This window comes from Oreochromis aureus, linkage group 7 (genome assembly GCF_013358895.1).
Source record: "Oreochromis aureus strain Israel breed Guangdong linkage group 7, ZZ_aureus, whole genome shotgun sequence".
In the NCBI taxonomy this organism is placed as follows: Eukaryota; Metazoa; Chordata; class Actinopteri; order Cichliformes; family Cichlidae; genus Oreochromis; species Oreochromis aureus.
Genome location: NC_052948.1, coordinates 52796024 through 52823311, shown reverse-complemented (window position 1 = coordinate 52823311; position 27288 = coordinate 52796024). Strand labels below are relative to the sequence as shown.

General features: G+C 39.9%; 3 protein-coding genes across 8 annotated transcripts; all 3 read left to right on the top strand.

The window, feature by feature from the left end:
- Positions 1-14: 14 nt before the first annotated feature.
- dtwd2 (DTW domain containing 2) lies at positions 15-4621 on the top strand. The gene is made up of 6 exons (XM_031733952.2): positions 15-246; positions 476-566; positions 1806-1900; positions 1983-2181; positions 3078-3206; positions 3801-4621. Exons 1-6 carry the CDS (start codon positions 80-82, stop codon positions 3978-3980), a joined length of 861 nt encoding a protein of 286 aa, XP_031589812.1. The 5' UTR covers positions 15-79; the 3' UTR covers positions 3981-4621.
- A 970-nt stretch (positions 4622-5591) lies between these two features.
- Positions 5592-16936, top strand: LOC116315619 (nucleolysin TIA-1-like). Of its 3 annotated transcripts, none has more exons than XM_031733971.2 (12): positions 5592-5798; positions 7702-7798; positions 8048-8146; positions 10509-10563; positions 10724-10811; positions 11324-11399; positions 11541-11646; positions 12889-12987; positions 13071-13155; positions 13259-13400; positions 13563-13708; positions 15373-16936. In XM_031733971.2, the coding sequence occupies exons 1-12, from the start codon at positions 5773-5775 to the stop codon at positions 15509-15511; spliced, it is 1158 nt and encodes a 385-aa protein (XP_031589831.2). In that variant the 5' UTR covers positions 5592-5772; the 3' UTR covers positions 15512-16936. The 3 variants fall into 3 exon arrangements, with proteins under 3 accessions (XP_031589831.2, XP_031589824.2, XP_039470914.1); XM_031733964.2 differs by having other exon boundaries at positions 13560-13708; XM_039614980.1 differs by lacking the exon at positions 5592-5798 and adding an exon at positions 10056-10107 and having other exon boundaries at positions 7782-7798; positions 10509-10811; positions 13560-13708.
- Positions 16937-19902: 2966 nt separating this feature from the next.
- On the top strand, positions 19903-26023 carry c7h2orf42 (chromosome 7 C2orf42 homolog). 4 transcript variants are annotated; one of them, XM_039614187.1, is made up of 9 exons: positions 19903-20093; positions 20369-21462; positions 22302-22421; positions 22552-22653; positions 22919-23023; positions 24303-24410; positions 25071-25171; positions 25294-25456; positions 25546-26023. In XM_039614187.1, exons 2-9 carry the CDS (start codon positions 20400-20402, stop codon positions 25776-25778), a joined length of 1995 nt encoding a protein of 664 aa, XP_039470121.1. In that variant the 5' UTR covers positions 19903-20093; positions 20369-20399; the 3' UTR covers positions 25779-26023. The 4 variants fall into 4 exon arrangements, with proteins under 4 accessions (XP_039470121.1, XP_031589857.1, XP_039470123.1 ...); XM_039614188.1 differs by having other exon boundaries at positions 19907-20093; positions 25549-26022; XM_031733997.2 differs by lacking the exon at positions 22552-22653 and having other exon boundaries at positions 19905-20093.
- The last annotated feature ends 1265 nt before the right edge of the window (positions 26024-27288 follow it).

Below are 27288 nucleotides of genomic sequence, written 5' to 3'. Positions count from 1 at the left end.
TCTAGTCGGTCTACTTCTACACCAGAAGACGGCGCAGTGTTTGGGTACTCGCACAGGTTAGCTTTTTGCTAACTCCACAATGGACTGCGCTCCCAGTCCCTGTCCCGCCGTCACTCAAGAGATACAAAGCGGCCCAGAAATGTGCGACGCTTCCTCGATGGAGGACGGGTTGGTTGACGCTTTTGGGGATCTGGCTGCCCTTCCGGTGGAGGCTGGCGAGAGAAGACCGACATGTTTCCGTTGCCGGTGAGTTGAATTAAAGAGCAGCTCATGCTAGTAGTTAGCCGAGTTGGTTGATCCAGGCGGCGTATGAATGTTCCCGTCTCCTCGCGTAGCTGGCATGCTTTAATGAGGGAACAGATCCGTGTCGTTACAGAAAGCTCAAGACCAGCTGAAACACACACAGATGGGGGCTATAGGCTGGGAAGTAACTGGGAAAACACAGCCTCACGTCTTCAACTTTCCTCCCATGTAGTCGCCCTCAGAAGGTGTGTCTATGTCCTTTTCTTCCACCACAACCCCTGGAGGTCTCCACATGTCTGTACGTAGTGCAGCATCCTGCAGAGGTGAGTCAAAAGTCATGTTTTAAGACCCAGAGTCCCTGATCTGTTTAAATGTAGCGTTTGTGAAGCATCAAAAAATACATCTATGTTATTTAAAGTTATGCAGTTTTTCAAAAGCCTCCAAAAGTCACTGTTATTATTTATTAAAATCTGTTAGATTAAACTTTATGTTGTGTGGTAGTGTTAGCAGTGTTAGCTGTATTGTTGTATGCATGTATTGATTTGAGCTTCTATGGGTAATTTTTTGCCTAGCAAACTGAGCTTGCATGAGTTTCACGTTGAGACCTGGCTGACAAAAATAGGATATAACTAATAAACTATTATAGGACATGGCTTTAACTTGAATCAGCAGAAAAGCTGATAAACTAACAAAGAGAGAGGGAATTTTACACTAAGATGACTGTAACTGTTGAAGATTGATTTGATTTAAATATGAATGAATATTTACGTAAAATAAACACCCAAAAGTATTAATTGTACAGACAAACATTATGGACTATAATAATCTTACTACAATGATCGTTATGAATGTCCCCTATCTCCTCCTGGAGGCATTGATCAAGCTGGATGAAACTTACTAACTAAACTACCTGCCAGGATTATCAGCATCTGTATAGGTTTTTATTACACAAATTATTTACACATTATACATAGTATGTGTAGTAGCTGATCTCAAAACAAACAGTGACATTAGGTGTACTTTGCACTAAAACGGAAAATTCACAGTTAAGTTACCTCACTAATCTAAAATCCTGCATGATGGCACAGATGTCTACTCTGCTGGAAAAACTGTTTCCTGTAATAAGTAATAATGATAATGATGGCAAACATATACATTGATGCCAGTATCAGCTGATACAACCATAGCTTATTTTATTAATCAAACTATCTGAAAGAACAATTTCTACATCGCACCATTTCCACGCATGTTTTGCTGACTTATTTCCATTAAAGGCAAGTTTTGATATTGACCCATATCCAGAAAGATGCATACATGTATATCTGCACCAGACTAAGACTGATATTGTGTTGAGAGTTAGTGGATGAATAAGAAGAACATCAGTGTCTCATTTCTTAGTGTATCACCCTGACATCGCCATCGGGTGTGTTTGAATGCTTTGGAATCAGATTACTGTCTTGCTCCTGACAGTGGACTCTATAATGCGCGGCTTTCATGACAGTAATGAACACACATTTTGTAAAAGGTTAACATGAGAGACTAAAGGTTTCGATCTCTTCCAGGAGAGCCGAGTACTCCGCACAGTTCCTCTACTTGCTGCTTGCTTGCCACAAGGAAAATGCAATGTCATAGTTGGGAGGAGATTTAATGAGGAAAAGTAAGTATGCGTTAATTGAGCGTAGCTAAATATGTGTTATATTTGCATTTTTATTTTATGCCTTCATTTATTTTCTGTGCAGGCACCCGGAGCTGGCTGCGGTGTGTCGGGACAGCAGAACGCTGATTCTGTACCCAGGACCTAAATCAGAGAACCTTGAGGAGTTGGTGCAATACCAAGAAGTGGGCACTGCAAAACATAATGTCATCATCATAGATGGCACCTGGAGCCAAGCCAAAAACATGTTCCTCAAAAACAGCCTTTTCCACCTGCCCAAACAGGTGCGTATATTAAAGGACGTTGTAGAGGATATAAACTCTGTTCTCTCAGCTGCTAAGTCTTTTTTCTTTCTAAGGTCTTAAAGCCTGAATTGGGTGGAGAACCCCCACCCCCCCACCCCCCAAAAAACTGTATCTTGTAAATGTATCTTGAATGGAGCCAGATGACTAGTGTGCACGATTTCTACTCGTTTACATACTTTTGATCAATGCATCACAGACCAGTTGGATTTGAAGAGTACACACTGTGTGGGGTACTTGTGTTTAGGCACATGATTTCAGGATATTTTTAGAAAGACTCTGATATTAGCCACTACCCAGAGCATTTTTTATGTAACTTGTTTTGGAGCAGTTATTTAAATAATACCACATCTTAGTTAAGCTGTTAAAATTTTAGTTCTGGTCCATTTGGCAGCACTTATGGATTTTGGTGCTATCATAAAGATTAGTGTAAAATTTGGACTTGTGTGTCCGACTGACACAGAGCTATAACATGCAGATGTGCACAAACGTGATTAGTCAATACAACGCCACAAACACACAATCAGCTGTTCCAGGCAGACTGAGGGAGAACGTAAACAAGTAAATGAAACACAGAAGTCTGAAAGGGGGGAAAAAATTAGCTCATATATCTGATATCAGATGAATCTGTGTCAGTCCGCCTCTAAGTTGTGTGTAATGTTGACAACCAACATTAGAAGATGTTCCAGCTCTGATCACGTGTTTATGGACAAAACCAGAACTTTGAAACTTAACACCTCTCAGAGATGAATGCTGAAAGCACTAAATGAAAAACTGCCAGTGTTGTGCATTCCATAAGAATTACAGCTCTTATAAAATTAATTGCTTTTCATACATCAACATTGTGATTACTGATCACGTCTGCTTTGGTTTACCAGGTGCAGCTCAATAGGACTTTATCAAGTCAATACGTGATCCGCACACAACCTTCCAACATCTGTCTGTCTACTCTGGAATGTGCCGCTGTCGCTCTGTCGATCCTAGAGCGGAATGATGAGATCCAAGAGGTAACATACCGAAACAGTTATAGTAGTATAATAAATATCTAAAATCTGTAGTATAATAGTAACATTAATATTGTGAGATAATGTCATGTGGCTCTGGTTTAAACATCAGATTTAAACCTTATGGATTAAGAATGGGATGTCACACAAATTCATATGTGTGTGAAGGTAGAAGACCATACTTTTGGCAATACTGTGTATTATTCATTTTGAATCGTAATATATGTAAAAGTAATCATTTAAAATCTAATATTTGCATTACTTTTAACTACGCGTTTGGTCTCTACCAACTGCTGAGATAAATATCTAGATTTTAATGCTAAAGGCTTGACTGTGTTCAGCAGATCGTTGCTAAATGGACATTTCTGCTCTTTAGAATAAAAAGAGTTTTTTGCTGCTGCCTTCTTAAAACGAGGGTGATGAGTGGGTAGGCTAAATGAAAAGGGTAAAAGGATGGTAAAATGAGGCTTGGAGATAAGAGTGCGTGAAAAGCTGGGCAGTAATTCTTTGTAGGTTCATTATCATGAATCATGTCGAAACACAGAGCCTGGTGTTCTTCATCGCGCTCTCCTTTCGTTCCCATCTGTGCGTGTGCAGGTTCTGCTCAAGCCCCTGAAAGCACTCTGCTCCTTCCAGCTTCAGCATGGCGCTCAGATCCATCATAGCAAGGAACATCTGCTGAAGAACGGCATGTACGACAAACCCATGCCAAAGAACAAGCGCAAGATAAAGAGGATGGAGAAACTCCTCAGTGACCACAGCATCTGCCCCAGATGAGGGCATGTCAGAGCAGAGAGGACAGGCCTGATTCATCTCTGCTTCTCCTGCTGTTTGCACTGTGTTGGACTGTGTGATCAGAGTACAGGCATGGAAACGATGAGACATAAGGGGACTTTTTCCCTTTTTGTTTTTTTGTAAAAACACTTGTATATGCTGATAAATATAATTTATGTATTTGTCATTAATTTTAAGTAAATTACTGACAAATAAATGTTGTACTTGAAGCATCTGAGTTAAGAATAAATTAGGTTTCTTACTTTGTTTACATCACAGTAGCTTGAATTTTTTAGAAACGTGTTGTGGTTCTGTTGTGATTGGATTCATGTGGCTATACAGCGGGTCACATGTGGAAGGGCTGATTCCACTGATATTTTTAGAAAGCAAAATCTCAATTTCCACAAAACAATAATAAAATAAACTGAAATAAACACAAAACCTACCAAAGACAAATAACACACTGGTAAAAAGAGTGACAACTGAAAATTGCACTATATTGTATAAATGTATAGCTTTCTAAATGGTGTTTGGAGGCTTCCAAATAGTGTTTGTTGAATGTTACAAAAAGCTGTTTAAGTATTGCAGTTTTTCTATGCCACAAACAATATCAATAAAATGAAAAACAAATGTCATTTTAGGAATCTGTGTAGAATTTTGCTGTTGTTTACACCAAATTCTGGTCCTACTATCTAAATGTTGCAGCAGATATCCCATGTACTTCAGGGTTCAACATGTTGTGAATTCAGAGATGCTCTTCTGCATACCTTGGTTGTACTCAGTGATTATCTGTTTACTGCTATCCTTCAATCAGCTCAAAGCAGTCTGGCTGTTCTTCTCTTTATTCATTACTTTTCTCTCCAGGGCATACCTCCACCTCTCTAGGTTATCTTCCACATGCTCTCTACTCTCACTACAGTTCAGTGTCCTCTGCAAACATCATAGTCCATGCCAAGTCCTACCAAACCCCATCTGTGAACCTGTCCATCACCACTGCAAACAAGAGGGGAGTCAGAGCCGAGCCCTGATGTAACTCTTCCCTTCCCACCGGAAACCCATCTGTGACTCATACTGCACACCTCACCACTGTCTCATTGTCCTCACATGTCCTGCACCTCTGCCACCCTCTATACCCTACTGCTGCTCACTGATTGTCACCTCTTTTCTTAACCTAGCTTAAACAACTCTTTCCCATTTGTTTATAGTATGGCTCATCAGCTTTATCCATCTGTGTATACATAATGTAAAGTGTAATATATTGCATGTCTTAATATTTGCCTTTCAAATGTAGAAAAGAGAATTCCAAAACAGCTTAAATATAAATTCTCAGATACACGTTTTCCAAAGTGCAGTGTAGTTACTTTACATAAAAGAGAATATAAAAACAGCGGGATTTGATGAAGCTATTAAAAGTCGCACAGGTGTTTACATATTTTATTGCTTAGAGATCTACTTGTAATGTATATATTATGGAAGAGAAAAACATTTACACGTGCTTTTACATGTTTTCGTGTAATAATTAAGCGCGCATTTTGTCATCTAATTTGCACTTGTGGTTATTTTGTAACCTGTCTAGAAGTTGCCTTTAGGCTGAACTACTGCGCATGCGGGTCTCGCGTCGGCCTCCAATTGCTCCGCCATCTTTGTCGGCTGCCCATTGTTCACTCTTGAGCTAACAACGGCGATAAACCAGTTCGCAGTAAAATAACTCGACAGTGTCACCGGCAGCTGCCCGCGACAGTCGTGGATTTGCTCTCGGGGTTGCGACTTGTTTTCGGCCAGGAACTGAAACAGAATGGACGATGACCAGCCCAAAACCCTGTAAGTGCATGTCTTTATCGTTAGCTAACCGCTTGTGTTCGTCACGTAATGCTCAGCGGCAGTTTCCAGGACTGACTCCAGTCTCGAAGCGGTTGTTTCTTTAGGACAGGCACATTGGAGGCTCCCCTCTGTATAATAATAGTTGAATGTCTTGTGTAAGCTTTTGTTAAACGTAGCATAACAACGCGTTTATAACATCTAAACACATGGTAGCGGTCTATTTCTGGTATAGTCGACACATTGGTTAATGCTAGCTTGCTAGCTAGTTCCAGAAAAATCTCAAATTAACGTGTCCGTTCACGTTTCTGGCTGAGAATAAGACGGTGTCAAAGTTGAATTGTTTCTAAAATAAATAACTGTTGGTATGCTTCGTGAACGACACTTTAAGTAGTAACTTGGGGGAGACTCGCTAAATATACCATAGACTTCTCTATAGCGCAGTTAAGTGTTGCAATAAGCAGAAGTACATTAAACTAGCTGGCTTTTCAGTGGAGTTCGACGTGCCATCACCCTGATAGAATCACCATTGTACAGGCCAGGGAACTGTACATATATATATGCGTTTGATGCTTTCAGCTGCTATAAGTGTTAACATGGTGTCAGCCAATGTTGATTTGATTATAAAAACGGGTTATTTTTATTACCTGGGGAAGATTAATTCTATTTAAAACATGCTATTTAAAAGACATGGTTGATATTTCTTTATTTAAACCTCTCCCTACTCATTGGCTGACATTTAAATGCTACAATTACAGAATCATTAAGCATAAATAGCGTTCAGATTTGCATTTAATGGAGCCTTATAAGTGGACTAGTAGTGGTGTCTGGTGCTGATATTGTTTTGTTTATTTTCTGTTTTTTTTTTTTCTTTCAGTTTATTGTTTAATCTGTAAATCGTCATCTTAAATAAGTCATTAAGTAAAAAAAATTAAGTAATTAAGTAAAATGTATTTTAAAAAACAGCGAGAAGTGGATTAAGATTTCAAATTCATTTTCTTAAAATTCAAACCCTTCTATCAGCTCATTAAGTATGATATATTTTTAGAGATTAAACTATCTTCCAGTGTGTAAAAAGCTTTAAATTGAACCTTGTTGGGCTACAGAGTTAATCCAAGATATCATACCAATAAAACACCAGTATTTTGAAGTGTATTTGATTTGGAATGCATTCATAGTAGAGAAATTTAATTTCATAATAATTACTTGTCATTTTAGCTTGTGGCAATATTTTATCTGAATATTTATCCCAACACAGAATATAATCAGTGATTGTATTTTATCGAAACATGATCACATCAGCTGCTTTGCCATCTTATGGAAACGTGTACCGCCTTGTTTTTTTTTTTAATCTTTTCCAAGAAATTACAAGAAAGCAATCACTTCCACCCGTCTGAAATTTTCTAGACCTTACCCAAAGGGGGGGCATACGATAATGCATATGTCCTATACAGTTGGACTGGATGAATGCATGGTATGTGGTTGTGATTTGCTGAGTTGTTCTGGTCTAAGAATTACACATGTAATGGTCCAGCGAATTCACATCTATCAAGTTGTTATGATGTGTCTGGCCTCCTGCACAGCCTACCCAGAAACCTCCCTTGTCTAAAACCAAACAAAGTATTTCCAGTAATGAGGGTGAGACTGATATGAATGTGCTAAAAATGGGGGAAAAAACAACTTCTTACAGTGTCCTGACGTGATGCTTCAAACATTTTCTGGAGTTAGGATAAAAATGGATTAGGAAAGCTGTTTCTCTGGGCTAATATTTTAACTATGGTAAACCTTTTGAGAAGGGAAACCCTGTTGCCCTGTTAGATCATCTGCACCAGCCATAGGTGGCTAATTTGAAAAACTTAACCAGCACTGACTGTCTCTCGTCTGTTGTTTGTTTTTGTGCATCTAGGTATGTGGGAAATCTGTCCCGGGATGTGACCGAGGCACTCATCTTGGAGTTGTTTGGCCAAATCGGACCCTGCAAAAGCTGCAAAATGATAGTAGATGTGAGTTTGTTTTTTGTTTTTTCTATTTTCTGTAACTCTTTTTCTTCTCATTTTTTTTCCCTTTCAGCCCTTGCCACCTGGTTTAGCTACTTGCTTGACTCTTGTAATGTTCATCCTTTTTTTTTTTTGTCCATTTTGCATTGGTGTAGCATCTTCCCAATTTAATGCTTAACAATGACGACACCATAATTATACAAGCTTTCATATTGCTCACAGTAACATAACTTATGTGTTTCCTCTCCAATCCAGACAGCAGGTCACGATCCGTACTGCTTTGTGGAGTTTTATGAGCATAGACATGCCACTGCCACAATCGCAGCCATGAATGGTCGGAAAATTCTGGGTAAGGTAAGCTATCGTATCTCCTGGGTGAGTCAACTAGGTCAAGGCTGGGTGGGCACAATTTGAAATGAAGCGTCTGGAGAAACTTGTATCTTGTTAAGCCTTATCACACTGCCCTGTTCCTGCTCCACTTCACTTAATTTGTTTAATTCCCCTGTGCAAACCATTCATCTGTGCACAGTCTGAAATGACCAGGGTGAGAACACTAAGCACTGATCTGTGTAATCTTACTGTTGTGAACTTTATGAATCCTAAAAATATGTAGTCTTGATTCTCAAAAGTGTGGGCTTTTGGTTTTGTGTGTTTGCTGCTCTGTTGGTTGTGTGGAATTAACTCAAATCTGTTGCTGCACATCAAGAAGTGACTGCAAATCATGCAAACCAAAGAAATTAGATGCAAAAATGACGTAATAGCATATTCTCTTCACTGCGGTAGATTAACAGTCTTAGAGCATTTTGTTAAGAGATTCTCAAAAAGTTAAATAATATTCAATTAGATATTTTGTTGATACAGACATCAAAGATATGACCTTTTTGTTAATATTTTTTCAGTAATTTTACCAGTTAGCTTATCAATTTAAAAAAAATGTATTTATTTTTTAAATGTATTTTTTTTTTTTTTTTTACAGATAAAATGAAAATAAATGAAAAATTAAAAAAATCTAGCAATCAAATTTTAGTTGGACAACAGCTGATGTGTCAGTTATGTTGTTGAGCATTTGTTTTTTTTTTCTAAAAACAAAAAAACAAAACAAAAAACATCATCACCATTGTTTGTTCAGACCAAACACGATGCAGAGGTTTTCCTGACCTGACTCACATGAATAAAGTGTCCAATGTATCACTGTCAGATGGATGCAGTTCACAGTAACATATCTCAAACCTCACCAGGATGTAGTGTCACTTTTCTTACCTTACTTCAAGCCCTTTTTTGTCTCTGTGTTAAGGCAGATCTTACAGCTCTGGCTAACTCAAATTGTGACTTTAGGCTTATCCCCCATTTCTGCTAATTAGTGTAATCCGGAAAAACCATGACTGATGCTTTGGTGATGGAGCATAAGGCAAAGTTTGTGCCAGAGTTTAGATATTTTTGTAACTAGTGTGTTTGCCTTTGTTTGACACAAATCTTTGTAGCTTCCACGGTGTTTATATATATATCTTTACTTCACGTTTGGTCTGAACACACTGATCGGTGAAGTTGTCATTCTGGTTCAAGGCCAGTAACAATTTAGTTGAATGCCATAGTTACGGCACATGTATAGAATGGAAGAGTTAGAATTTTAACCTTAGATTAAAGAAAAAAGGATGAAAATTTATTTTTTGTGACTTCTGCATAAATGTGGTCACTGAAGCTTTAAATACAGTGTTTTATTTTATTTTATTTTTTTCAGCTGTATTGAATTATTACAGAACTCCTGAAGTCCCATAACATTAAATGTGTCTCGTATATACAAGGTACAGAAATTCCTGGCTAATAAATACATTTAGTTAAAATAAAATAAATACATAACTAAAACTTGAGGGTTTTTAAATTTTTCATGAAAGACACCATATGGTATTTCAGGGGCTCTGTAGGTTACAGTACAGTGTCTGACATAGAAAGTGAAATCCAGTTTGTGAGTGGGTATAAACACAGTCCTGCTTTTTATTGTCACTTCATGCTCCATGCTGTGCCTGTTTTTAAATGCCGATGTTCCTTAAGTGAGTTTCCATCTGTGTATGAATTAATTTACCGTGGCCCTGCTGTGTAATCATGCAACATGTAACATTCTCTGATCTCCTTTAATTGATGCTCTTCTGTCCCCCTACATCTTTACTGCTGTGTGTTCTTTTGCAAACTTATTTCCACATAGAATCCACATAAGAGCTACTTCCAAGAAAAATACATTCAGTTGAAAATATTTTATCCTCAACAGGTATTGAAGGACCATTTGAGGAGTATAACAAGTTCGTAAAAATCACTTGTTTGTAAGTCCCTTGTTATTTGGACCTTACTTCCTACAGTTTTGCTCCAAATTTTTACTAGACTGAGAGTGAAATGTTCCTGATTATGAAGGTGAAATCTTGATATCCCTCTGTGTACGCCACTGTATTTTTACTGTGTATTAATTACTGCAAAGGTGTATAAAATTAAATAGCAATGGATAAATCAGTTTATGTTGGTGCTTTAAGAACCCAAATGTGACATACAGAGATCATCTTATTTATTAAAAAAAAAAAGAGTTCTCAATCACAAAATGTGGCCTAAGTAAAAGTGGTGTGTGAAAAAGCCTCTAATCACAGAAAAACAACCTTCCTTCCTTCCACAAGCACGCTACATGTCTCACCTTTGTCCTCTTCCTCGCTTTCTGCATCTTTCTCTCTTGCAGGAAGTCAAGGTCAACTGGGCTACTACACCAACCAGTCAAAAGAAAGACACAAGCAGTAAGTAAAACTGGTGATGTGGTCGCACAGTATTCTCTTGGGTCGTCTTAGCTTTTTAAACAGGGAACATTGGTCAATAAATCAATGAATTTTGTGTTTTACTGTTATGTTTGGGGTTTTTTTGTGTGTGTGTGTGTGTTTTTTTGTTTTTTTTTTAAAGGTCATTTCCATGTCTTTGTTGGAGATCTAAGTCCTGAAATCACCACAGATGACATAAAAGCAGCTTTTGCTCCATTTGGAAAAATATCGTAAGTGTGTTCTTGTGATATTTAGTTTTTGGAAATTTGTGAGCTGAAAACAGCACAACCGAGAATGTGCTAGTAACCAGCGCTTCTGTGTCAGCCTGACTTCCACTGGTTTGTGAAATGAATTAATAGATATGGTATAAAGGCCATTGTAGGTATTAGCAAACACTACCTTAATAGTTGTAAACCCGCACTAATCTAACCAGATCTGCTGGTGCTTTCATAAGGAGGAAAGCATTATGGAAATAGGCTGGAATTTATTGCTGAAAATGTGAGGCCCATTCCTCAGTAGTTCTAGTGCTGGAACATCACTTGATACATTTTTATTTTTGGAAACCATATGAATCAGGGCAGGTGAACACTTGTTGGCTCTGACTCTTGTAGGAAAATGATTTAATGTGCTGCAAATGCTAGCTTTACACGTTCAATATTTGGTAATATTCAGTTAAAATATATTCTCTATAGTTCTGAGTCTTTCAAGCTGCTTGTTTTGACAGAGTTTCATTCGTTTGCAGGGACTGTCGGGTGGTGAAAGACATGGCCACAGGTAAATCTAAAGGCTATGGCTTTGTCTCCTTCTTCAACAAGTGGGTAAGTGTGCCAATTATGACTGTGTTAGAGGAGTCAGAAACGGGTTCTGATTTTTCAGTCAGAGACAGGATTTCCATGTTGTATTTGGTAATGTTTACAAATGTCTTGTTTTTTTCTTCTGTGCTTGCTTTGTGTAATCAGGATGCAGAGAACGCCATTCAGCAGATGGGAGGACAGTGGTTGGGAGGGAGGCAGATCAGGACTAACTGGGCTACAAGGAAGCCTGCTCCAAAAACTACAAGTGAAAGTGAGTGAGAATGAAGATTTGGGAGATTTTCTTGTCTCTTTCCCTTCTTCTTTCTCTTGAAGTAAATCCTCTTGTGCATCTCTGGACTGCTTTTCAATATAGCTGCTATTTTTAAATTGCTCCCTAAAGCCCCTTTCTCACTGCTTGCACTTACCTGTGTCACCACCTCAGACATCAGTTTCTATTTTAACCAGAAACATGTTTCTTATGGAGATTCAGTGCTTCAGTGCAGTCTCCAGCTTCAAACCAGCAGTTTTCAGCTGAAGAGTTCAGTTGTGCATGTGTGTGTCAGACCACACAGACCATGTGTGTGGTTTTGTATGATATTGTGTAGTTTCCCTGCACCACACGTCCGGTGTTCTTCTGTTTTGGTTTTTAATGGTTGGTAAAAGCTTGTACTTTTATTACCACCACCTACTTCTGGTTGTAGCTCATTACATAATAATAGGCAGTGTGTAAATATAGTTTAATAACTTCTTGAATGTATGACCATCCCTTACGAGTTCCTGCATGCAGATGCAACCTGAAAATAGGAGTCAGGGAAGCCGTGCGGTCATGCACAAGAAGGTTACAAGAAGAGCACTCATAGCGGGTGTGCCAGTGCTGCAGCTAGCAGTGTGACAAAATGAGAGGGATTCAGCAGGTAGAAGTGCTCTTGTAAAACTGTCCATAGCTTATTGATAAAGCAACACTTGACTTGTCTAAATATGGGAAACAATAAATATTTGCATGATACTAAAATGCCATCCGTATTAAAAAACAAAACAAAAAAAAAAACTGAACCATTTACTACTACTATTTTTTAACAAGGGTTGGGGAAGGGGTATTCTGGTGCAAACAGTGCAAAGACAATCCAGGTCTTATGTACTGCTCAATAGGAATCTTGTTTTGTTTTTTTGTTTTTTTTAAATTAAAGTTGCTGCTAAGCATATTTTTCCACAGTCACTAGTATGGCTGTTTTAAAGGATATTATTGGCTTAACACTGAACAAGCTTCCATTTGAAAGGTAAAAAAAGACTTTCTGGACCCGAGAATATAAAATTACGAAATGTTCAGATTTGTTTCTTCTGTGTTTGGCTAATAAAAAAAGTTGGAGCAGGTTTGTGTTCTGTTTGTTCTGTTTCAAAATGAATATAAATGCAATTAAAAAGAAACTAGCCCAAAGCAAATATGTGCCAAGAAAACATTTTGATAACCAAACTAATTAAAAAAGAAACCTTGTCTTTCTTTTTCTCATTTTAGCAACCAATACCAAGCAGCTATCTTTTGATGAGGTGGTGAACCAGTCAAGCCCCAGCAACTGCACAGTCTACTGCGGAGGAGTGACAACAGGACTCACAGGTGAGTCACAGTTTGCCTTTATGCTGCAGGGCTCCAAGCACTGCCCACACATTCAACATTAAAACTGTTTTTCCTGTTCATAGAACAAATTATGAGACAGACCTTCTCGCCTTTTGGGCAAATAATGGAAATCAGAGTTTTCCCGGAGAAAGGCTATTCATTTGTGAGGCAAGTTGTTATGCTTGCTAAGTCTAAATTGTCAAACACATCTAAGTTTATGGTGTCTTAATATTATCCAATCTAATGCCTGCGCTTTTTTTTGTGTGTGCAGGTTCAACTCCCACGAGGCCGCAGCTCATGCTATTGTTTCTGTCAATGGCACTTCCATAGAGGGCTATGTTGTGAAGTGTTACTGGGGTAAAGAAACAACAGACATGGTCCAGGGTCCAATACAGCAGGTACAGATGGCACAGGTATGAACTTTTTTTTTTTTTGTTAAAGATTTTATTTTGAATGTATTACAGATAAACTACAATGACACCCACTCATTCAAATGAGAGACTGACTGTACTTGTGAGTGATTTTGATGCAATGTGATAGTCTGCCTCCTAAAATATAACTCTGCATGTCAGCAGAACACAGTGAGCTTCGCAGCGCAGCCCTACAGTCAGTGGGGCCAGTGGTACAGTAACACACAGCAGATTGGCCAGTATGTGCCCAATGGGTGGCAGGTGCCGAGCTACGGCGTCTATGGACAGACCTGGGATCAGCAGGGCTACAAGTAAGTACCAAAAATGATTACAGTCAAAAGAAGTGAGCAGGTTGTTCCTTGTTTCTTTTCTGTGGCCGGTGCTGTTGTTTACATTACAGTGAATTAAACATGTTTCATGTTGTCTTGATGCTTTACAATTTCTGCCAGCCTTTACAACTCACAGTGCATCATTGAAGCCTAGGTAACAGTAGACTGCTTAAGACAGAAATAAAGTTAAAGACAGTGAGAAATATGGATGTTGCCACCCACTGGTTTGTGACGTCCTGTTATGAAGCCTCAGGCTCCAACTGCTGAGCAGTTCTGTCGTTGCCATCTTGGTATTTTAAATCAAAAGTGACAAACAAGGGATGGACATTGTTACACAATCAGTGTAGCTTCACAAGTTGTTAGCTAGTTAACATGCACACTGGGTAATTGACCTTTCTGAAACTTAGAATTACCAAAATTGACTTAGGGTTTTATTCTGCATGACCCAAAATAAGTGACTGAGTCCACAAACCCATCAGGAAAGTACTTACAGAGGTCTGGACAGGTGCTGTTTTCCCTTTTTAGGCTTTATTACGACCACAAGTGTTTTTGCTGCAGCAGCATCTCCTGCTATAAAGAATGCAACTTTAAGGCTCATTCACTCTTCTGACCTGGAAGCTACATCCATATTTTATACTGTGTATTAGTGTAGTCCCTCACTCATAAAAGGCTGATGGGGTATTGTCGTCTGACTTTAGTCTGTCTTTGTTTTTCTTGGCTACATGCAGAGCAGCACAAGTCCACGTTTAATTCAATTCGGATACTGTTAAAGTATTGAAAAAGGCTGGCATAAGAATAACTTGTATTCCTTTTAATAACCCATGTAGGAATTCATACATTGAAATTCCTGCATCTGATGGAATCTGAACAGCTCAAATGATGTGCAAAGGAAGTTCTAATTGAAAGTAGAAATGAGTAAAGCTTTAAAGCTATTTTCTGCTGATATGGAGTGCCAGTCTGATAGCAGCAGCTAGTAAATGCACCAAAAATAAGCTGTAGTCTGTGCTTTACCCCAAAAATTTATGCTGCAGTTGCATTTACTAGGCTTAGGGGTAGCACTGACAGCTGTCAGTATTAATTAATTAATTAATTTTAAATGTGTAAGACAGCAGCAGGATCAACATATAATTTGCTACCTTATTTCCTGCTTGGATCTAGTGGTCTACTATTAGAATAGATTTTCCCGTTGTCACCAATACCCAAACTAGTGATGTGAGGATTGGCTGATATCTGATCAGTGCATCTTTACTCTGGTTCATGTCTTACTTGGCTGCATTTGTTTTTACCTCTTTGCCATAAAAGGTTGATTTGCTATTGTCGTCACCCTGCTGGGTGGGCAGGCGACTTGGACACTTAAGTTTGGGAATGCGATAACTCAAGAAGGCAGTCACCTAGGCTTTTGGAATTGATACGGAATAGATGCATCTACTAAAAATGTTGAATGACTTAGAACCTCAGTGACCTTGACCTCAAGGTCAAAATAAGTTTTCTGAAAATCTCGTGAATACAAGAACTTGAGAACAAGGCATCATAGGATTTTGAAGTTGATATCATAAGTGTTTCTGCTAGGAGGCTGAGGGGTAGCACAAGCAGTTGCCAGTGTTTTGCATTTTTTCTGATTGTTCTGTTTTTGTGTACTGTTGCAGTCATTTACATGCTGGTGCTGGATGGACAGGTGTGGGTGCCATGAGCAATGGAGGCATGGTGGAGGCTGGGCAGGGAGTCAATGGGACGGTGCTAACCAACCAGGCCGGCATGGGTACTGCTGGCTACCACACTCACTGATCACAACGTCCGTCTCCCTCTAAGCCTCTGAGGCCACAAGGATGATACTCTGCTGGGGAAGGAGTGCAGTAGAAGTGCTCTGTCTGTCACCTCACCAAATTACTTTGTTAGTGAAGCTGGTACGCCATTTTATCAACCATACCAGCCCCAAACTTCACCCACCGCCCAAATGTGCAAGTGTAAAGATAATTAGTCACACTTTAACACAGTTAAAGCTATCGCTAATGCACCTTGCATTACTGGGCCCATTTTATTGTTTGGTGTACTACTGGCCAAATGTAAATTCTCCTACGATATTTTGAGCTCAGCCACAGTTTAGTTTAAAAGGAACCTGTTCCTTGAATTAGATTTCTATTCAAACAGCTGCTTTAATGTTTGTTTTCAGCCCCCAAGAGCCAAAGAGCAAGGGCAGGATTTTATACCAATATTCAACGATCGTCCAGGGCGAAAGAGGTGACGAACTCAATAGTTGGCATAATTGCAACAGAAGCTACAAGATGTGTCTTGAATAAGGGTATGGGGTTTTGTTTTTGGGTTTTTTTTTAATTTTCTCTCAGTTGGAGCTCGATGTCACTGTCCGTCTGTCAGCCGGTTGCTAAAGTAAAACACAAGTCCGAGCGAGTTCTCAGGGTGTTGTCAAGTCATTCTGTGAAATGTAGGATATCACTGAGTAGAAGGAGCCGGCAGGTTGAGGGAAGGATGCGAATGCAAACAAAAAAACAACAACAAAAAAATCAAAGTAAATTTGAGCGCTACTTCACTTTTTATCCCGGACAGGACTGGGCAGAGAATCCCATCTGCGGATTAAGAAATGTGTGTGTGTGTGTGTGTGCTTATGTGTGTGCATGAACTGATGCTTTTACACACAAGACGATACCCCGGTCATCTTCCCCTGAAACCGAAAGGACTATGCCATCTTTTCTTTTTTCCCCTTTTTTGCTACAAATCTAATAGATGAACTGTCATTTCTTTTTTTTTTTTTTTTTTTTTTTTTTTTTTTTTTTTGTTGAGCAAATTTAAAATGCTGTTATTGTAAAAAGAGCCTTTGCCTTTTTGTGTTTCATTTCAGGACTCTGTCTTATAAAGAAATGTTGAAGTGACACCATCTAATCATGTGATGCGCAAAATCTTCTGTTTTCTTTCTAAAACATGAAGTGGCTGTCAACTGTCAACTTTTATTTTTTAAATTAGATGATCTCAAATAAAATGCAGGGATTACTGCCACTCTTATCTTACTTATAGGCAGACAAATATTGCACAAATACTTAAGTTGTCACAAAATTTGAAACATTAGAGGGTTTTTTTTGTTTGTTTTGTTTTGCATTCCAGTTTATTTGTGATTTCATTTGGAAGTCTGTTTTATGTAAATAACAAAACAGTCTGTTCAACTGTACTGAATCTGTATAAAGACAACATGATGACTAAGGAAGTGTGCTTGTCTCCTGGTTGGGGAAGTGGATTCCAAAAATGAGTAGCAGCATTGACTAGGAGGTGTTGGAGAGGCGGTGCAGCATTTCAATCTTTCAGGTGCTTGGTGGACACGCTGGAAAAGCTTTTAAACTTCTAGTTCTTAAGTTATTTTGTTTCCTCCTACCTGACAGTTTGTTTTTAGGTACAGAAGCAACTTCATAAGGATTAGATTTTGTTTACTGCGGCCACAGTCATTTAAACATAATCGTGAAAAAAAAAAAACCCTGCTGTGTTGCCTTATCAGTGACCTACCTTTCATTAAACCAAAAATCATCAGAGTAGGCAGTGCCTAAGAATGATTGCAACCCAAAGCAAGTTCTGTTAAAGCTCCAGTAACATGCTTTGTGATTTTTAATTAAATCTTTTTGGTTCGTTGTCCAATTAAAGTGCTGATACTTAAAGCAGATCACATTTATGTTGTTTGCATCTATGTTATACAGCAGGTGGAGCCTAAAATGGAGAAAATCATTTGTAGCCTTGTTACAACTTGCTGCAGGAGAGGCAGATCAGTTTTAAGATGTCACTAGAGTGGTACAAATAGGGGGCATACACTCACAAGCCCCTTTCTTAATTCTGCTTGTTAATGCAAATATCTAACAAACCCAATGAAATGTCAGCAATCCAGTGCATTTAGGCATGCAGATGTGGTCAGGACAACCTGCTCAAAATCAAACTAAGCCTCAATGAGGGGAAAATGGTGATTTTAAGTGTTTTTGAAAATGGTCTTATTGTGGAAGATGGGTGGATCTGAGAATATCAGAAACTGCTAATCTACTGGGGATTTTCTCACACAACCACTGCTAGGGTTTACAGAGAAGGGTCTGAGAAGGAATCTGGTACCCAGGGAGTGGCAGTTCTCTATAGTGTCGATGACAGAGGTCAGAAGAGAATGGTCAGACTGCTCTGAGCTGACAGGAGGGCAACAACAACTCGAATAACCCCATGTTACAATCAAGGTTTGCAGAAGAACATCTGAATTTGCAACAGAGTATTGAAGTATATGGATTACAGCAGCAGAGAACCACATCATGTGCCACTCTTGTCAGCTAACAATAGAAAACTGAGGTTATAATTTACACAGGCTCGCCAAAACTGTCTCACTAGTATTTTTGCTGATCATGTCCATCGCTTCAACATCGCAATGTATGTCTATCTTCTGATGGTAGCTTCAAGCAGGATGATGCACCATGTCAAGCTCAAATAATCTCAAACTGGTTTCTCTAATGTAACAATGAGTTCACTGTATTCACACAGCTTTCACAGTCACCAGATCTCAGTCCAATACAATCCATCCAAAAGGTATTCGCAGCGCTTCACTTGTTCCACATATTGTCATGTTACATATTTATTCCAAAATGGATCAAATTATTTTTTGCCACGTTCTACACATTATACCTTACAATGGCAAAGTGAAACATGTTTGCTTGAAATTCTTTCAAATTTATTAAAAATTGCCAAAATTAAATAAAACAAAAAACAAGCAGCCTAACAAGTCTATTAAAGGATGATGCTACAAGTTTGGCACACCTGTTTTTGGGCAGTTTCTCTCAGTCTTTTTTGCAGAACATTTTGAGCTCCATCAGGTTGGATGTTGAGCCATCTTCAGATCTCTCCAGAGATGTTAAATCAGGTTCAGGTTTGGGCTCTAGTTGGTTCACTCAAGTTCATTCACAGTGATCAGGAATCCACACCTTTGTTATCTTGACTGTGTGATTAAGGTCGTTCTGTTAGAAGATGAACCTTCACTGTAGGGATGGAATTGACCAGGTGATGAGTGGTGCCTGGTTCACTCCAGACATGATGCTTGGCATTCAGGCCAAAGAGTGCAATCTGTGTTTCATCAGACTGGAGAATTTTGTTTCTCATCTGAGAGCCCTTCAGGTATCTTGTTGAACTCCAGCTGAACTATGATGTGCCTTTTACTAAACAGTCACTTCAGAAATGTTTCCGTACCATTCCCCAGATCTGTGCCATGATACAGTCTTGTCTCAGAGGTTTACAGACAATTCTTCAGATTTCATGTCTTCTTTTGTGTTGTGTCATGCACTGTCAACTATGGGATCTTATATAGATACACAACACGTGTATCAGTGAGCTTTGTTTGCCAATGACCCTGTCGCTATTAACTGTTCCTTGGAGCCCTTTTGATACATACTGACCACTGCAGACCGGGAATACCCCATGAGAGCTGCAGTTTTGAAGACGTTCTAACCCAGTCGTCTACAGTCATCACAATTTGGCCCTTGTCAAACTCGCTCAGATCCTGACACCCATTTTTTTCTGCTTCTAGCCCCATAAAAATTTGAGGACAAAAAGTTCACTTGCTCTCTAATAATGAATGAATACATAATCGGTGTTATTCATCTCACCTGTCAGTGGTCATAATGTAATGCCTGATCAGTGTACATTTGCACTCATCCCTATGGGCAATTTTGAATCCCCAATTTACCAAACCCCACTAACTGCAAGCCACATGGGAAACTCCCTTGGCTTTTTTGTCAGACCAATTAAAAAAAACAACAAACCCCCCAAAAACCCAAACCTTCTGACATTTTGACATTTTATCATACACGCCAACTCTATGTGCTTATATATATATATATATATATATATATATATATATATATATATATATATATATATATATATATATATATATATATATATATATATATATATATATATATATATATATATATATAAAAATTTAAAAAAGCTATACAACAAAATAAAACATACACTTGATATATATTTTTAAGTGGACTTTAATAAATATTTGGCGCCCTTCAATTTCATGTGAAAACAGCATGATTAAGAAAACAACTTAAAAAGCCTCGTCAACACAAGCGTCACAGACGTCCACCCGACAGTTCAAAATAACTACAGCCCCCATGAGCCAATGCTCCTTATAGAGGCCGTCCCCTCCCAGAGCCCTGAGCTCCAGTCAACCGCTCTGTCCCCGCCTTTCTACACCACGTGATCGTCTCCGGCCAATGGGGAGTGTCGTTACAGGCGCAATGCGGGTGTCGGGATGTAAGGAGCAATGGCGACGGTCGAGACGGTTTTGGAGGTTTGAGTTGAGCTGGATTTGACCAAAAGAGGCAGATTATAGGTAGTTTGGACATTGACACACGTAAAGACCATATGTAAGATAGGAGGTTTGTTTATAGACAGGTGCTGTAGCGGTTAAAAAGAAATATGATAAAGCACTTTAAAAAAGCACTGAAACGATAGTAGAATGAATAATGCTGAGTGTTATTTCAATTAAAGTTTCATACTATTATAAATCAAAAATAGACTGTTTTACTGGTACCATTTAGTCACAGCTCCCTTTATTCTTAATGCACATGTATATTTTATTTTCCCTCTTTTTTTTATTTTTTAAAGGCTTGAATCCCTTCATGTCCTCCTAAAAACAATGGAAACTGAAGTTTGCTCCTTTTCAAGCGTCCTGTCAACCCCCACTCCACAGACTCTAACCAGTCAGGCCAACCTGGCAGCAAAACAGAGAGACAGCAGAAAGTCCTCAGCCGCAACTCCTGCCTTCCTCTCCAACCTGGGAAGGGCCACCCTGCGGGGTATTCGCAAGTGTCCTCAGTGTGGGGTCTACAACGGCACCCGTGGGCTCAGCTGCAAGAACAAGGCCTGTGGGGTGTCCCTCCGGAATGCTTCATCCACGGGCAGAAGCAGCAGGAAATGTGCTGTGGAGGTGGTTAAAGTTATAATCGACAGTGAGGTGAGAGGTGGGAAAGAGCAGGAGGGACAAGGGGTCCTGGGCAGTGGCTCAGGCGGATGTGTGCAGGTGTTCTCGGTATGTCACAGGGGAAGAGGAGTCACAGCCACACAGTGTGGCTTTGTGGAACTCGTTCCCACGGATACTGCGATCGCCACTGGGGACGGGCCCACCCTGCTCACCCGCATCAACCTGGGCCGCTGCTTTTTGCCTTCCTGCAAACAGGGTCAAAGATCGAATCAGGGCGAGTCACCTGTAGCCAAACAGTCCTCCGAGAGCCTCTGTATCCACATCAAGCAAGCCATAGAGTGTCGCAGCCGTGCCACCCCGCTGACGTTCAAAAGTTCAGTCCTGGAGGGTTTGAAGGCCTCAGATCAAGTCAAAGAAGAGCTGTGGCGGCTGGCCACGGAGTCTCCGGGGCCCCTGGTGCAGCGCGTTTCTAAAGACACGCTGGTGGTGAAGTGTCACACGGACTCACACCATCCACTGGGGCTGCTGCATCTGACTGTAGGCGCAGGGGGGCCGTCATCAGAGGCTTTGAAGAGCGAGAGAAGCGTTTTTCACTGTGCCTGCCAGGTTAACACGAGAAGAAATAAGGCTGGCGTGGATGGAGCAGGCGGCTCTCACCTGCCTCCCAGCTCTTTCACTTTGCAGCCGTGCCTTCACTTCTTCGCCTGCGTGTGTGCATTTGCAAGCGACGAGAAGCTGGCCTCAGAGTTTTCAGCTTTCCTCAACTACGCCTCCAGCGGTACGGCAACCCAGCTGATTCCAACCTGTTTTGAAAGAACCTGGCAGCAGACTGGGATTACATTAGTACTCAAGTGTTGTCAGACAAGAGTACTGAATCCAGTCTCTTTATTTATGAAACTTCTCAACAAGCAAAAACATACATACATACATTAGTGATAATAACCTGTCCTTTTGGAGGGCTGCAGAGGAATACTGTTAAAAAAACAGCAATTGAATGTAAATGCACATGATATTTACTAAGAGACTTGGCGAAAATCAAAGTTACACATTTTTTCTCTGACCTGTAGTGCTTTTTTTTTTTTTTTTAAATCAATTCTGATTGTTTTGGGGTGAGTTGCCCTGAGCTGTTAGTATGTCTGCCTTTCTTGAATGTAATGAAACCAGAAGGCTTGACTTGTAGTACTGAAGAAATGTCCATATATTTCAGTTGTTCAGAAGTACACCTGTTCAGCTTCTCTATAACACAAACTATCTGATCAGCCAATCACATGGCAGCGACTCAGCGAAGATGAGCTGATGACGTTCAAACTGGGCATCATTTGAACATGGCATGTTTGTGCCACTCTGTCATGCTTTTTTTTTTCCCAAGTGCCATTTAACTCAAACATAGTCAAGAGAAAGCAGACGTCTCTACAGACGATATCTCCAAAACTGGGTTTCTAACACCAAAACAATCTAGATGTATAAAAAGCACCACAGCCTAGAGAAAAGAATGCTTCTCCTTTTAATGATGAACTTACGGCTTTACTCTTGGCAACAAATGCAGCTTAGCCAATTGTTCCTTCATGCTTGATCACATGCCTTAGCATGTCCCTCTCATTGTGTTTTTTCTATCAGGCTTGCAGCAAAAAGTTTCAGGTAGAACAATCAGTCCCTGTGAGAAACCTCTGCAGCAGGCTGAACCCGTCGGCTCTCATCCCAGAGCCAAGAAGCTTCACCTGGATGAATCCGTCTCTGGTGGTTTGATCGTAATTCTTTCTGAAAGACTGAGCACAAAGCATTGTGCTCATCAATGTTGCTCTAAATCTGCTGTTGTCCTCACTTCTCTTCCTGTCTTATCTTTCTCTGTCATTTCCTGCTGCCTCAGTGGCTTCTCTCTCTGGGGTGGGGAAGGAAGGAGTGTCGGCCTCTTGCCCAAGGAAAGCTGGTCACAGGAGAGCCCCTGGTGCTGGCGGGCCGAAGGCTCCAGGTGCTACCTCCTTGCCTTGTCTCACCACTGGGTCTCTGCCTTTCCCCCTCTCTTTTGTGTGTCTGTTAAAGAACCTTACATCTCCTCAGACGTCTCTCTCTGTGGTTGTCATTTCATTTAATCTTGCAGCACTTACCGTGATCCACTGTTCAAAAAGAACACAGAAGATATTATAACAGTTGTAGCATATTCTAACATTTAGTTCAGGAAAATGCCTGGATTCTTTTTTAATCTGATTTGAAGACTAAATATTTGTATGTCTCAGGGAGCACTCAGGCCGTGGATGAGCATACGGTGACGATGGGCTTCCATCAGTGGCTGGCGAGTGTCACAGAGAGGATCCACCTGGCCATGCACTACCAGTGTGACGGTAAAGTTGAAACAACGCGTTAATGGTTCAAGCACTAAAACGAAAGTATTTTCAACAAATAAGGCCATGAAATCTTGCGTCTTTGAGAGTAGTGTCACCTGTCTCCGGTGGTTCAATGGAGACTTTTACATAGAAAATATCCTCTTGTTTGACATCATACCGAGCCACGAGTAGAAAAAAAGTTCTGGAAACATGGCGTTTGGAGGAGACTGAAGCCTGAGTTTTTGGCTCACACAGACTTCTTATTCGTTTGCTTATTTAATAGAATGCCTTTATTGTCAGTATGCAGATGTACAATGAGATACAGGTCAGATACAGAGATATTATCTCATTATATGAAACTTTAACCAACACTTAATAAACACTTTCACCCTCCTTTCACTTTTTTGACCAATAATTGCGCTGAGTCTTCCATGTTGCTCTTCTGTTGCAGCTGTCACATTTTTGGTCATAATTTATATCTGTTTTAGTTACTTTACATCCAGCGAAACCATAAATCAGTAAGTAGCAAATTACAGCAACTTGCAAAAATGTATTTCCAAGTTATCAACATGAACAACATAACAGATTATTAAAAATTAATGATGCAAAGAACCTTTATTTGGAAAAGTTCACTCGTTTAATTGTTAAATATGCTGTACTTGCTGTATTTAACCACCAGGGGGCAGCGCAAACACGCTGTTAACACATTTTAAATTGATGGGAACCTGATGGGAAGCAAACAGTAGTTTGTAGTAACAAAACACAAATATTATTCTACTTTTGATGAAAATATCAGGTTCTAATTGCTTATTGCAGAGCTGTAAAACAAAATTTAATGATTTAATTATTTTTTATTTAATTTCTTCAGTGAAAACATATAAACTCTCTGCATCGACTGTGTTTACATTGACAGTTTAATTCACTTTTATTTATATAGCGCCAAGTCACAACAACAGTCAATTAAAGGCACTTTGGGTAAAGACCCTACAGTAAGAGAGAGAGAGAAAACCCCAACAATCGGACGACTCCCTAATGAGCAAGCATTTGGCGACAGTAGGGAAGAAGAACTTCCTTTTAACAGAGAGAAGAAGTAGAATGGGGGAAGGGCTCCCATTCTACTTTTAAATATTGTACGAACCACATGTAAGCTTGCAGTCTGGGAGCTAAGTGATCTACTGGGGTGATGTGGTGTTATGGTATGGAACTTGATCACAGTACATCTTTCTGCAACATGACAGGCTTTAAATTTCTCACTGCACACATCAAAAAATGGTTTCTTTTTCCCCCCCCCCATCAGGGAAGCCGGAGCCTCTGGTCTACCACATTCCTCAGGAGTTCTTCAATGCTCTGCAGCAGCGTCTGTCGCTCGGGTCCAAGAAGAGGAGACTGCCTAACTTCACAACAGGTGGGAACATATTAGGCTTTAAGTAAGACAGAGCTCTGAAATCAGAACCACACAGCTGAGCATCCAGGTGATGCGAGTCTAGCTTTGTGTAGCTCATCCTGGAGAAGAACCAATGAGCTAATCCCATGTTGAGGTGTCCGTTTGTTCACAGGTCACAAGATTCGCTACTTCAGAACAGAGTGATGTCAGAATTTAGGTGCACACAATTATCATGTAACTGGTGTTTGCCCAAATTGTGCTTAAGATCATAATTATCATTTTACAGGCAGTAACCTGTGAATTGTGATGCAAACTATGTCAGCGACGTTCTGGTTCATCACCCAGAAAGTACTTGATAATCTTATAAATTACAGCACAATGGCAGATATTGAACTAGTGACTCATGAACCATCGTAATACTGCCACACAAAAACCTCGCAAATTGTTTTAAGTTTCAAGCCTACGGAGGTCATTTTTATCATCTCACAAATCATTAAAGAGAAAATACTCAAAAAATGAAATGCAGTAATTCTGCCTTCATCGCCTCGTTACTCCTCTTGTAACCCTTTGCAGTAACTGTGAATGTCTCCTGTGAATCTGGGTACTTCCAGCTAAACATCCCAAAAATTCGTACTTATGTGATACGTCTCTCTCTCTCTGTCTTATTTGTGTGAATGTCAGCATTTGTGAGAAACGATGGGCTTCCTCAGACCTCTTACTCCAAGTACACCTGGCACATCACGAATCTGATGCAGGTCAAACGCATCTTTGACAATCCTGAGGTAAACGCTCGCATCTGTAAATAAAAAAAAACATCACACAGCATTTCTTTCATGAAAGGTCTTCATTAGTGTTTTTGGCAGACCCCAGACCTCTTCTTACAACTTCTTGTCTTGTCCAACAGCTGCCGCTGGAGGTCACTCAGAGTTTTGTGAAAAACGCAGACGGTTCATACTCACATTTTCGCTGCCCCGAGCCTCCGCCTGAGTTGGAATCACTGGAAGGATGCAAGTCAGATCGGCCGCAGGCGATACGACCAATGGAGCTCCGCACCTTCCTCAAAGTCGGTGAGTGACTTTTATTTCTTTCTTTAGTTTTTCTTCTTTAACACCTGAAGTCAGCCTGCACAGCCGTCTTTACGCTGCTGTTTCTGGAGCAGGAGCAGGAGATCAGGAGGCCTGCCCGTTTGTGATTGACTGGATCCCAGACGTTCTCCCTCGCTGTCACGTGGGAGAGCTCAGGATCAGCTTTGAATTTGGCCACCAACAGAGCGGCCAGCCCGAACACGGCGACAAAATGAGCGCAGCAGAGAAAGGAGGCCGTAATAAGTCAGACTGTCCCCAACACAAACTCACAAACACTGTCGAAATTCTACAGGTCGTTGTCTAAACACAGCATGACATGTGTCTCCTCATGTGTCCCACTCATACATATATATATGTCTCCATGTGTTAATAATAGTATTATGAAACGTGTGAAGGAACAAGTGTGGTACATGGTATAATAGATCAGTAGAAAGCTAGACTGTACTGGAGTTCTCATTTTATTGTGTATTCCTTTATGCAAAAATATTTAAACTAAATATTAAAAATCAACAGTTTATTTTTTTGAAACAGATTCTGTTTTTTTTTTTTAACTTTGTAAAGTTAAAAAAAAAAGTCTGAGATTGATTGTACAAAATAAAATAAAAATTGATTGTGCAAAATAAAATCAGTTTGGAAAAAAAGATGCATTTACTGCCCTCTGTGTTCTGCTGTGTTTTCATCTTGGAAAACTCAGAAATGAATTCTTAGACCTTTTCGTGATTGGTGAACTGGTTCTTATACGGAGCTTTAAGCCTGATTCATTCATACAAGCACTTTTTTTCTTCACCTTAGCACTTTGTATCTCACATTGACACCCCAGTGAATGCACTGGAAGTTACTCAGGGTTTAGTGTCTTGGCAAGGATAATTTGGCATACAGACTGGACCAGCAGAGGGTTAAACCATCAACCTTCTAATTAGTTGAGGACCTACTCTACCTCCTGAGCCACAGCCACATCATATAGTTACGTGATTAAACTGGTGATTCTCAAATTTAGAAAAACAGGTAAAAACAGAATCACATATAGAAAACATTTAATCCAGCATTTGAAAACTAATTATCAGCATATACATTAAAAGAGGCCATTTCCTAATACACAGTGCACAGTACGGTCAAAGAAACCACACTGGACTTAAATTTGAATGTCATTCATTCCCTTCAGTGTTGTCTCCTTGTGCACTTCTGGGCTGATTACATCATGGATGTCAAACATCTTTTTCAAACTGAACTGACTTTCATACCGGGACCTGGACTGATGATCAGAGCTGGTTCTCAGGCAAAGACCGAACCAGAAGGTACAGGAGGTCAGGAGAGGGACCAGGAGTATGCTGGCCTTTCACAGAGTGGTGTACCTCAGGGTCAAAGCACAAACTGTCAAAGCACAGTTCTGCTGTAATTGTGTTAGGCGTTTGATGGAGGACAGTCAGCAAAAAGGATAAATTGCTGCCATTTAACAAGCTGGCTTTCAGCAGTTTGCAGGTCTGGAAAAATGAAGCCAAAGCAAAGCACCTCCCAGCCACTAGAGGGGAACACCTACGGTTGAATAAAGTCTTCCAGTCCTGTAGAAAACACCCGACTGTTCTGACCTCAGTAAGCGCTTTACTAATAAGTTTAATGCATCAATGATAAAACATCAAATTTACTTAGTCAATTATGGTCATTCTAAGAGTCAGAACTTGACAAAGTAATTAGTGACGTCACAGTGCAGTCCATCTTTTATACCATCCATGGTTGTTGTCATGCCATCCTGCACGCTGGAGAAGATCCAGCCTTTACTGCAAATTCATACATGCGAAGAGTCAGACCAGGACTTC

Bases quoted from the DNA above. Each gene is read 5' to 3' on its own strand.
- LOC116315619 (XM_031733964.2), top strand. From the start codon at position 5,773: ATGGACGATGACCAGCCCAAAACCCT. The intron at 10,564-10,723 runs GTAAGTAAAACT...TTTTTTTTAAAG, and splicing joins TCAAAAGAAAGACACAAGCA to GTCATTTCCATGTCTTTGTT. The intron at 11,400-11,540 runs GTAAGTGTGCCA...TTGTGTAATCAG, and splicing joins TCTCCTTCTTCAACAAGTGG to GATGCAGAGAACGCCATTCA.
- c7h2orf42 (XM_039614187.1), top strand. From the start codon at position 20,400: ATGGAAACTGAAGTTTGCTCCTTTTCAAGCGTCCTGTCAACCCCCACT. The intron at 22,422-22,551 runs GTGGTTTGATCG...CTGCTGCCTCAG, and splicing joins CCTGGATGAATCCGTCTCTG to TGGCTTCTCTCTCTGGGGTG. The intron at 22,654-22,918 runs GTGCTACCTCCT...TGTATGTCTCAG, and splicing joins TGGCGGGCCGAAGGCTCCAG to GGAGCACTCAGGCCGTGGAT.
- dtwd2 (XM_031733952.2), top strand. From the start codon at position 80: ATGGACTGCGCTCCCAGTCCCTGTCCCGCCGTCACTCAAGAGATACAA. The intron at 567-1,805 runs GTGAGTCAAAAG...GATCTCTTCCAG, and splicing joins TAGTGCAGCATCCTGCAGAG to GAGAGCCGAGTACTCCGCAC. The intron at 2,182-3,077 runs GTGCGTATATTA...TTGGTTTACCAG, and splicing joins TTTTCCACCTGCCCAAACAG to GTGCAGCTCAATAGGACTTT.